At 41.0% G+C, this 12,425-nt stretch overlaps 1 protein-coding gene across 3 annotated transcripts in view; it reads right to left on the reverse strand.

The window, feature by feature from the left end:
* The window catches only part of DLG2 (discs large MAGUK scaffold protein 2), a 1,087,547-nt gene that overhangs the window by 582,057 nt on the left and 493,065 nt on the right, over positions 1–12,425 (reverse strand). For all 3 annotated transcript variants that reach the window (XM_019472611.1, XM_019472613.1, XM_019472612.1), the window contains 2 exons: positions 6,635–6,796; position 5,123 (listed from right to left, as the gene is read on the reverse strand). In XM_019472611.1, the coding sequence (XP_019328156.1) occupies position 5,123; positions 6,635–6,796 (163 nt within the window). The remainder of the gene's footprint in view (positions 1–5,122; positions 5,124–6,634; positions 6,797–12,425) is intronic.

A 12,425-nucleotide genomic window follows, 5' to 3' on the forward strand; every position in this document is an offset into this window, starting at 1 on the left:
TTCTGTTCCTGACACGTTACAAAGCGTCAGCCTCTCACGATCCTCCACGGCTCTTAAGAGTCTCTGAAATGCAGCATCTTTGCTCTGGAAGAACAGCCTGTGCTACGGCACAGCCTCAACTGTTTGTCACACCTGAACAACAGAAATTAAAACAAATTCAGCCTTATCTTGCTCTCTTCCCTATCTGCACTTCAACTCTAACATAGGGTTCTTCCCCAGTAAAAGGAATTAAGGATGTTCAGCAGCTCTGGAAAAAAAAATGGGGTTTCTTATCACAGTTAGATGATCCCCCCAAAAGCACTAGGAACTATATTTATGCAGGAGTATCAGGCAAGGTAATGCTGAAAGCTGTAGCAACCAGCTTTTCCTGTGTAAATCTGGTTCCCTGGTAGCTAGAGGTATTTACAATTACATGGGCAGAGCACTTCCCTGCAATTGCTCATTTAAAACAGCTCCACAGGCCTGTTGAGTGTATTTTCTAATGTTGTTTTGCAGCTCTGTGCAGCAACATCTCGAGTTAATCTACAGCTCACGTGATCCACTGCAACATCATGAGAGTCTTGGGGTTTGCTATTTTCACAGTGCCTGTAACCAGTGCATGACTTAGTATTTTATACAGAATTCGATAGTAAAAAAATAGTCCCAAAACTTTTCAAATTGAGAAATGGAACGGTTGCATCTGAAAAAAAAAAATCGATATAGAATGTTTTGACCTTATTTATCCAAATTGTCTTTAGAACTCATTTTTTATTGAAATCAATGTTAATTCATGAAATAAATAGCTCTTACCTAATCTACATTTTTAGTCACAAAAAATTACTCTTCATGACGGTTTCCAGGAAGCTCAGGCTAAGACATTTTTCACAGATTAATTAATCATCCAGGCTCACCCTCAGAGCCTCTTTCCCCATCTTTGTTAATTTGTCAGAGAAGCAGCGCAACTACTGTAGTGAGGTCTGACTCACACTTGGACAAGGAAGGCTTCGGAGATAACAAAAAAGCTGTTTCATTAAAGACAGCAAAGGGGGCGTGCCAGATTCCAGGAGCCTTCCCAGAAATGACCTTCCTGCACCCAGGTGGATAAAAAGAAGAATGATAGGAGTGCAAAGGACACTTCACACAATCACCAGAAGATGGAAGTTGGGAAAGAGAGAGGTCTGGCTTGGAGCAGAAACAAAACATCTTTTCCCCACTAGATACAGAGAATCTCAAGTAATGGGTAAGATAAGGGCTTTTGCCGTCATCAAGGAAAAAGAACAAATGCAATCAATGTGCTGTGGTGATGGGAGAAGCAAATCTCCTTCTTCTGAAAAGCAATTTGCACAAATGTCAATTCATGTATAACCTTAGCTTTGGAGACTGCTAAGCAAATGAATTGCTCGTTTGCTTCATGTGGAGAGGTTTTTCCCTCTCTCCACTGGAAAGTCGTTCCATCAGTCCTGACTTTCTATAAGCTGTCAGCAGCCCTGCTGAGCTGCAGGACAACACCCTGGGACAGAAAAAAAAAGGATATCCAGAGTGGTTCCTTCCCTTCTACAAAGTGAGGCCATCAAAGAGGAGGCAACTGAAGAGGTTTCTGAACTTCCTTGTTTAAAAATATCCTAGGCTAAGATAATAACAGTAATTTACCTGGCTACTTGTTTTTGCACAACTGCCATTGATGCTTATACTCACACCTTGCATTAAATTACGAGGTGGAGATGGTGGTTGGAATAGTCTGACATTTAAAATGTTCAGGCAAGCAAGGAGATGCAAGATGCTTACATGGATTTTTACTTTTAAGCTTATCTAAAGAAAATGGAATATACTTAAACCAAAAAGAAATCTAACATCACAATAATACTAATAAGGTTCATTTAGAAGCCAGAGTTATCGTTCATTTAATGAACACTGATTAGCTCTATTCCCAGGAGGAAGGGAAAGAGAGGCGCATTTGATTTAGAGACAGAACTCACGTGTCTGAATTTCAGGTACGGTTATGTTGTATTCAGATTTCCCAACACACCAGGGATTCAGAAGGCACCTAATTTCTAAAAAGGCATTTTTACTGAATTACTGAATCTACTGAATTAGCACTTTCTAAACCACATAAGGAAAACCTCCACTGCATGTCACTGAAGCTTTCTAGATGCCGAGCAAAGGATTCTGAGCTTACTACACCATCTAGTGTCAAACGAGGGAAAGTGCAAGAAAATGGTTTTAAACTATCTTTTCATTCTGTTAATACTTTTGCCTTTAACAGATTAATAAAACACAATTTCATCACCTCTGTAAGTTGCACAAACCACATAAGGAAAACCTCCACTGCATGTCACTGAAGCTTTCTAGATGCCGAGCAAAGGATTCTGAGCTTACTACACCATCTAGTGTCAAACGAGGGAAAGTGCAAGAAAATGGTTTTAAACTATCTTTTCATTCTGTTAATACTTTTGCCTTTAACAGATTAATAAAACACAATTTCATCACCTCTGTAAGTTGCAAAGAATATTTATCATCTTAATACGGCAACTCTCTCTCTCACAAAACTTCTCGAATGTTAGCATTTTCCCAAATGTTAATACAGCTACGTAACTGAAAATTTCCTTTAAAATTTCAATGTCTGACATTCAAAGTTGCTGAAGCTGTTGCAGATTTTATCTTCTCCACACTAATAAGTAGATCAACCTTTAACAGAAGTTTGAAGCTTTCTAAAATTAGGCATTTTCCAGAACTGAGTGTAGGGGAAATGCTACAGGAAGTAAAGTAGTAGAAAAGTGGAAAAGCAAAGTTCATGCAAGAAATTTGAAGTTACAGAAGTAAACATCACAGTGAAAACAGGGTCTAGCTTTCAGCACAACTGTTCTTGCTCATTATTATCTTCCGAAAAGAAGTAATCTGGCTAGTGCACACTAGATTTTAGGTACTTGAAAGATTACAAGACATGTCAATATCAGAAAAACTATTCACATTCCTAAACAGTATTTATCATAATCAGTATCTGAGTGTCTCAAAGAGATTTTCAGAATGGTTGAGGATGAGATTTCTGATTGTTCATCACACAAGACTAGGGTAAGGTCGATAAAAAAAATTCTCTTTATAAAAAACTTCTGAAGTAACCAATAATGACAAACTCCACTAGGATATTTCTGGACTACATCAAACCACACAATCTGGAATACGAAATTACAGCCAAGTTCTTTAACAATTTGTACACAGCAACTGGATATCAAATTTAAGACGTATCTGTTCTATGCAACACAGTACCATGTCAGGCGTTTTGAATCACACACGTCTTCAAAAAGATGGGCTGAATCCTTTCATCCTGAGGGCTAGAAAGTCTTTCAAGAATCTCTGGAATGTTTTACTTAGAGATGTACACAGGAGTATAGGCAGGCCCGTGGTTTCTCTGCCTGAACTTCAACCATCCACAGAGCTTGCAACTGTATTGACGTAAGTCTGTCCTCAAGCTGTCAAGCTGGCTTATGGATGCACACTGAGATGTTCATTGGAAACCTGGGAGCACAGGCGGGGTGATGGTAGCAAGCAGTCTACCTGTACTGACAAGGTATAACGCTTGTGACTTCCAGAGATGGCTGTGGGCACTGGTCAGCTCTGGGGGCTGGAACCAGCCACCCTGAAGGGTAGTTTTCTGATTGCGTGGTCTTTGCAGATTTCTTTCCAAATGAACACAAACGTATGGAAACAAGCAATTCTTTCCTCTGCCAAACTCAAGTCAATTAGGAAAAGTGATGTGATTAAGACAGATATGTGGCTTGGCCTTGGGACAACACTTTGGTTCCAAAGCATCTTAACTAGATTATTTTTATGCTCAAACATTTTTCTTTTATGATACTATTTCAAAGAGAAAAATACTGGGCAAATCATCCTGTCATCAGGGCATTTTGCAGCCACTAAACACAAAAGACTGTGTCAAAAATTCTTTGAGAGATGCACCCTGGTGCTGTAGATCCCACAGTGAAATTCAGCCAGTGAAATGCAGTCAGGCAGTGACTTAACCCCACTCAGCCAGACAACTCACACAACGTGTTTGCCGGTTGGGTAGCTGGTCAGACAGTCCTAGTGACACAGGAGGTGATGTGATCCCTCTCTCGGTACAAGCAAACTTCTGACTTTCATTTACACACATTTTCCCTTTGCACCAAATGCTCTGACCTGTATTCGGAAAACTGGGGCAGAACGAGTCAGCCTTTCCAGTGCAAACAGCTCTTGGTGGAGTTTCCCGACAGCTTCATCCCACTGCAATTGCCAGTGTCTTCTCACTCCTAAGACTAGAGTTGGCAGGCTGTATTTGGACCCCAGCATTTGTTATATATCATCAGAGCAGGATTCCAGCAGTTCCACCTCTCACGCAAGGCAACGAAATATTTAAATTGCAGGCACACTTATCCAGCAAATCTTTAAAAAACAGTGTTCTACATTTCCCTAGGAAGGCACGCTATGGGTTGAGAGGCAGTATGTCTCAGATTTAACCACTATTCAGTGCAGCCATGTTTACACAATACTACTGAGAAGAGCACGGAATACTTAATGATATCAGACTATAAGATGGAAAGTCTAGAATTCAAGAAAACAACCAATTCTGACTGGATTTTGGAGAGTTTGGAATGCTGTTTCTCAACTATGTGGAAATCACTGTGACAAAAAGCTTCTGAACAGGGATTTCAACAATTCCCAGAAACAAAAGTGGATCCAAAGCACGTATTTCAGATAGGAAGGGTACCACAGTGCTATGAGCTCTAGCAGAAGGTTTACTCCAGCCTCCTGAGCTAATTCTCTACTGAAGGTTAAAAGACAGGACATAGACTACAGGAGAAAGAAAGCAGGAACTTCAAAGCCATCTGAAGAGACAAATTACTAAATTTAGATTAAGTGGCAGGCATGAGACACTATTAAGTGGCAGGCATGAGACACTGTCAATCTGAAGGAAAGAAGGGAAAGTGACAGAGTCAAAGACAGAAATCCTCAGGCTGAGGAATAAGACACTGATTTCCAAGAGGAAATACTATATAGCTCCTCTCCTCCCATCACTTCAGAAAACAGCAGCAGAAAACAACTTTCTCCTGTCACAAGAGCAAATTGGACTGGGAGCTGTTTTAAGACAACTGTAGGTGTCTGGGGATACCCTTCACCTCACTTCACAATAAGCTTTTTGTCATCATTGCTACACTATCAGCTTGGATCATGCAGCCTTCCTTGAAAGTCTCCATCTGTGAAGCAAAACATCTATTTTTGACTTTCATGAAAAAGAAGCACCACTATAATCTTAATATTCAAGGAACCTTAGAGGAGCAGGGATGTTTCCCTTCCAGGCAAGAAATTGTTTTGTCTGTGATCATCCCCTGAGGTTACACAGAGGCGACATGGAGGTAATCCCTTCCAAATAACTAAGTTGATCTACTTCAGCATAAGAAGATAGATCACTGCTTGATACTGTTGGCTTCTGCACTAGAAGTTAGGTAAGCAACCTGGAAAGCTGCTAAAACATGAAAAGACAAACGACATACAAACTACACACCGGAACAATAAGAGCAGAGGACAAAGATTAATTCACATGGCTATTCCATGAAGGCTCAATGAACACCAGCTGCATTCACATCAATCTTTAATAATAAACATTCCCTTTCACTTGTAACCGCACTGTAATCACTCTGCTAGGCAAGCGATGCCCATTTCACAGGCTTTGAGCACCAGAAGGTGCAAAGCCCATCTGCCTTGTTTGCTGCTTAGTTAATTGCCTGAACAAAACCATTATCCAGAACATCACCACCTCTAGTAAAAAAATATTCTTTTTTTCCCCTTCCCAGGCCTAGTAGAAAATAAAAATAGGAAAACCATCATGCTCATCACTCCATCCATGCTCCTTTCATTGGAGAAGTTTTAGGAACATCTTCAAACTATTGCAGTCTTATTAAAGAGCAAATGTAATTTTCAGAAATGGATTTCTTTTGGTTAACGTACAGGTTCACCATGAAGATAAACACCTTTTACCCAGGCAGATATATCAGAGGACACCAGACACACATACAGAAAAACCTTCTATAAACAGTTGCCTCAGATAACAGAGAGATATGTCTACATCGTCCTGAATTGCAGCAAAACCCACAGAAAACAGCAAGTGCTTGAGTAGTAAGGATCTGAATACTGGCAAATGAGCTCCCTTTTCAGGCATAACTTATGACTTTGATGTAGCTTTTTGAGAGATGCAAAAACCAGGACTCCATCAGATGGTTACATTTACAGTATTTTTTTCAATTTCTGAACAAGGACAATCAGGAAGGGAAGTCTGCCATTCCAAAATCACGGTGATATTGAGGCCGAGAACCTGCATTATTCTTTTCTCAATGTAGAGAAAAAAGGCTCATTTGCCAGGAATGATTTTTGCTCAAGCAAAAATCTCACTCAAAGCAAAAAAGCTCACATCTCAACACAAAGCTTTGCCAACTAAACCATTACCTGTTACACTATAGCGAGCCTTAAAAACTCAAGGCTAATCAAACACAGGATAATCAAACTGCAATGATACCTTTCAAAAAGCAGCTTGTCTGTTTGTATGACAAAATAAGTTTCCCAAGTGCTTCGTGCTACATGTTTTCTCGTATTTGAGGACCAAAGCAAGAGTGAATATCGATCCTACCTTCAAAGGAGAAATGTGCGACTGTAAGACATATCCATGGACATTCTCTATTTGAGACAAGTTCTTCTCTGACACGTGAACAAGCTCTGGGCCTCTCACTTCGTGGGTTAATCGAGGCAAAGTATGGTCATGTGGAGCGTCCTCATCTTGATAACGATATTTCTAGAGAAAAAAGATAGCAAGGGAGAACAAATAAGATTTGAGGAGGCAATACACATGTATTAATGTAAATATGGGATAACAGATAAAGTATCAGACATCAGATGATATAACCCGCGGATTTCCTGATCTGTTCTGGAGAGAATACCTCATTCTTTTTTTAACAGTTCATCAAAGAGAGAAAATGTGGTGTATCGCATTGATACACAAAGCTTCTACCATCAGATAGACATCTGAGACGACATACTGGCAAGGGTTGATAATGAAAATAAAAAGGACGTGTTGATTGGCTGAGCTGTAGCGTCAGCTCACATTTCACATCCCCACGTTAATAACCGCACTTCTACAGCCTTTCTCCGCAAAATATTTGAGTCATTTTCCATTTAGCACCAGGTACGCTGATGCTGGAGAGCACACATGCACTTCCACAGAGCCACAGTCAGGCAGAAAATTACTCTCTGGTAAAGTTTTCTCCTTACCCTGAACACTAATTAGGGTGTGAGGTGTTGTAACTTCCTGCTCCACGGAGAGGCAACATGAGGAACAGGAGGTAAGCAGCTTGTCCAAGATCCAAAACGAAGCTTGTAACAACAAGGCATATAACCCTAAAAATTAGATTAAATGACCAGATCCGTCCTTTAGCTAGAATCCTTTTTAAAAAGGCACCGCCTTTTTAAAGACGGGCCCAGCTGTGTCTTGTGGTGGGGCCATTGGAGCCAGCTGGAGCTGGCTGGAACCGGCTGGAACCGGTTGGAACCGGTTATGTTCGGCACAGGGCAGCTCCGACCTCTCTTCACAGAGGCACCTGCAGCCCCCCGCTGCCAAAGCCTTGCCTTTTATACATGACACTCATACACACCGCTGTTTTGAGGGAGAAGACTACTGAACGGGTCTCATGGGGGATAATAATTCTCGTGGCGTAACACAGTGGGGGGGGATGTTGAGACGTTACAGCACGGAGCAGGAGGAGGAGAGCAGAGTGTGAATCAGAAGGGGAGTTCACAGGTCTGTGGCACTAAGAGAGGGGCAGATAGTGTCATTGTAAATGCCTTTTTCACCTGACAGGTATATGCTAAAATATTGGAAGGAGCAAAATCAAAGACTAAGACTTATTTGGATGGCCATATAAGAAATATAAAAAGTCTTAAGTTCAAGTACGCTCACAAGGACATTGCAAAGCAGACCTCTCTGCTGCTCCTGCATTTCACTTTGACCGCTCAGCTCTGGGGTGTTACTTCATTTACTCATCCCTCCGAAGGAAATCATCCCGGTTTATTCCTGCCTTTGCTCTCATGTATGGAAATGTTTCAGCACTTGCCAATTATTTTCAGAATACACACGTGACATGATTTATTCTCCTCTTCTTTTCTGGGATATGCCTGCAACCCTTCACATATTCACTTTTTAGATAACATAATTAATGAATATATAAAATGACTGGCACCAGACAAGTATTATTTGGGCAAGAAGCCATCAGTCTAATAGATGGTACTCCAACCAATGTCACATTTAAGGCTTGGCACACAAATAATTTAAGCCTCAAGCAATCAATTATTTTTTGAATCCAGTGAGTACTCTTTCAAAAAAGACGACTACTCAGAGACACCCTCTTTAAAGTGAGTCATTTGCTAAAACGTGATTAGGAGAAGTAACCGCAGAATACCAGAGTCATCTCATCTCCCCGGGAAATGGTAAAATGAAAATGTCCAGTGACAGCTTTCCAAAGAGATAAGACAGTAGTGGCAGAAGCCATAAAGTGTTTTGTCATAGAATTATAGAATCATAGAATCTTTTAGGTTGGAAAGGAACTTTAAGATAATCGAGTCCAACTGTTAACCTAGCACTGCCAAGTCCACCACTAAACCATGTCCCTAAGCACCACATCTGCATGTCTTTTCAATACCTCCAGGGATGGTGACCCCACCTCTTCCCTGGGCAGCCTGTTCCAGTGCCTGACAGCCCTTTCGGTGAAGACGTTTTTCCTAATATCCAATCGAAACCTCCCCTGGCACAACTTGAGGCCATTTCCTCTCCTCCTATCGCTTGTTACTTGGGAGAAGAGACCGACCCCCACCTGGCTACAACCTCCTTTCAGGGAGTTGTAGAGAGCGATGAGGTCTCCCCTCAGCCTCCTTCTCTCCCGACTAAACAACCCCAGTTCCCTCAGCCGCTCCTCAGAAGACTTGTTCTCCAGACCCCTCACCAGCCTCGTTGCCCTTCTTTGGACACGCTCCAGCACCTCAATGTCCTTCTTGTAGTGAGGGGCCCAAAACTGAACACAGTATTTGAGGTGCGGCCTCACCAGTGCCGAGTACAGGGGCACGATCACTTCCCTAGTCCTGCTGGCCACACTAGTTCTGATACAAATATTGTACTCTCTCTATATATATACACACTGTTCTGTCCAGATCATTTGTGCAGCTTTACAGCACAAGAAGCAGTGTAAGGTGGCATTAAAGAGAGAACATCTCTTTGACCATCAGTAAGTCCTTTCCCCACCACACTGCAGTGTAACTGTTGCATAAATGAGAGCCAGATGGATGAACCAATTGGATGAACCAATTTCCCAGAGGAAATTGGTTCATCCTGAGCCCTAGACCCAGAGGAAATTGGTTCATCCTGAGCCCTGTGCTCCCAAAAAGCAGAACACTTGCATGGATCCCCACTGGTAGATTTTCCCATGAAAACTACACTTTATAATTAAAATTGATCATTTTATCCGATAACTGCACATTCCCACGACAAATTCAAAAATATCCATGTCCATGTGCCATAAACTGGAAAGTTTACAGAACAGATTTCCACTTTTCCATTTGCCTTTATGTCCCTCCCACCCCAAGCCCAACCTTCTCGTTCTTCACAAAGTACGAGCCTAGAACATTTCTGGGTCAACCCTGTTATGTGTTTGCCTCATGTTCTTAGCACCAAACTCATTGATTTTCGTATGTCTTTCCTCCCACAGCATCTTTTCACTGAAATGCTTTCAGCTGTGAACCAAAACAGCTTGACACAGCAAAAAGCCAGTGGTAAGGCTGAAAATACCAAACCAGAATTAAGACTCTCTTGCAGAAATGCCTCATTCATCTCCATTGCTCCGTCCTGATGGGGTCCTGCAAATGTCCTTGAAATTACCCCATTCCCTAGAAACCAGAGCTTTCTCTAAGGGTTAATTCAAATTTCTGGAGGGAAAAGCATGATTGCACGGAAATGCTACTCTTCATTTGACAAAAGAACAGGTGGATGTCTTATGATAATTAAATTACAAATCAGTGCCTGCTGCTGACAGGGTATTGTACGCTGCCAACTAGCATCAGATATTTAAAATCCTCTGTAATTACCTATAATGGGGGAGTGGAGTGCGCTGCTGTGAATTTTTAATATGAACGTGCCTTTTTATAAGAGATCATTCTCTCTACAATGTGAGATTATTACAGCATCACTGCTCCTCGCATCGTACTGTCTAAAGGAGCATTTCTAAGGCTGTGTTTGCCAAAGAGTTGTCAGCTAAAGAGGACTGAAGTTATGAATCCAGCAGAAGGTAATGGTCAAAAGCCTTAAATTTCAACAAAGCCAGCTCTCAAGAAAAAAAAAAAAAAGGTAAAAAAAAAAGTGGGAAGTTACAATACAAGTTACAATACAAGTTACAATAGCCAGACTACTGCACTGGCATGGAAATACAGTTCTTACAACCTACCTTTGACAGATTGTCAATGAATTAAGATAGCAGGGAATTTGTCATTCAATTCTGGGCCAAAGAGAACTGGTTTGTACAAAAGTCCTCAATATTTTTTTGCAGTTACCATCAGTTTGCTTTGCGGAAAATGCAAACAGAACATTTCATTTTAGATCAACTCAAACCGACCTGTCCCCTAAGCTGCGGAATGCGGTCCTACTGGAGTTGCCATTCAAAAGCACAAGTCCCTGTTCTTCTCTACGTGGGTCTTTGGCTGGACCACACTCCAACACATCACACATTACTTCTGCTTGCAATAGGAGGGCCGCAAAAGGAGGGAGCAAACTGGTACAGGGGTCACAAGGCTCTAAAACATCCTGTGAAATAAGAGTAGCCAGTGAATCCTGGTCTAAAGAGGATCTTGACCTACAAGAAGACACCCTGACATGTGCAAAAGATACAGAGGCAAAAACATGATGTTGCTTTTCACTCAGCTGAAGCTTTATAGTAGATACAGCTGATAGATATTAGTGGTGGAAAAAAGGTACCACAACATACTATGAGATGGTAATCCATTCATGAGTGGATCCTGCTCCCAATCTCTCTTCAAAGCCAGTCTGTTAAAAATACTCTGGCTAGCATAATATGTTTTGTCAAAGGAAACAATAGCAATACTACTCGTTTTAGCTCTTACGCATCAGGATTTCAAGTCTCAAATATTATTTCTGTTTCATGGCCCTCCTCAGGAGGGGCCAGACTTCTGCACCTTAGAAGCTGTGGGTCTTCATATAACCAATATAACTTAGAGACCACAGGGAAAGGAATTTCTGCAAAAAATTTCCCACATGACACAATAACCTCTTACAGATCCAGTTGTCCCATTGCAATCTGGGGATAGACAAGGTATGCAGTTGGGTCCCAACTTCTTATCCCTCGCTTACTTGCCTTTTCCCTCAATCCAGGATTTAGGCTGCTTTGCAACTCACACACAGATTAACCCCACTGCTAGTCATCTGCTGCGAGCTTGACATGGGAGCTACCTTCGAACAGGTTGAGTGTCACCCCCCTTCTGCATGATATTAGGTCCAGAATTCAATACACTGGATTTCTTCACAGTTTTAGCAACAGACAAAAACTAAAACCATAATGGACTTGGTCCATTTAGACAAAAATTTAATCTGCAAAGTCCCATTAAAAAATGTTAGTGCCACCCTGTCTCACTTTTGTGCTCAGTTTTTTCAGTGGTCTTCAATGTGTCGAATTTTACTGGCACTGCTCTCCAAAGGCAGCAAATTTCAATGTCACACAGATGAGTATCTTGAGAAAACAAACTTTACAATTTGCACACACAAGTCCTTGGGCATTCATCCAATCATGAGTAGAAATAATGTTACTCATTCAACTGATTGCAAATGAGCAACACAGCTTGAATTCTGAATATTTGCAATCAATCTATAGAGTAAAAAGAGAAAAAAATACTCTTCTCATTATACAAAATGGAAGAAATCACAATCTGCTTGCCAAGACTGTGGAAGTAGATTAAGAAGCTTAAATCATTGAATAATTATACTTATTGTGAATGACTTGCTCTTTTGCTTATCAAGTAGATTTCTAACAAGCTTGTCACTATATCACAGCAATACCTTTCATCCAAGAAGCCCAAAAAGCTTTACAAGTGGTAGTCAAGTCTGATAACATCCTGTTGAAAAAAAGTATGTGCATCATCTAAAGGTGGGTAAAATTAGGCACAGAAATACAACAATTTGCTCAAGGTCACAAAGAAAATCAATTAATTAAGCAGTGGTAGAACTTAGGAGATTTTTCCAGTCTGCTCTTTTAAGCCCAAGACCTAGTGCAACTACACTGACTTTAATAGTAATAATAATCATTATTATTTAAAAGTAAGGTTGTAGGTTAGCTGCTGCCATTGTAATTTATTTTTAATTTTTGTTCCTCCCC

This window comes from Aptenodytes forsteri, unplaced genomic scaffold (genome assembly GCF_000699145.1).
Source record: "Aptenodytes forsteri isolate BGI_AS27 unplaced genomic scaffold, ASM69914v1 Scaffold180, whole genome shotgun sequence".
Lineage (NCBI taxonomy): Eukaryota > Metazoa > Chordata > Aves > Sphenisciformes > Spheniscidae > Aptenodytes > Aptenodytes forsteri.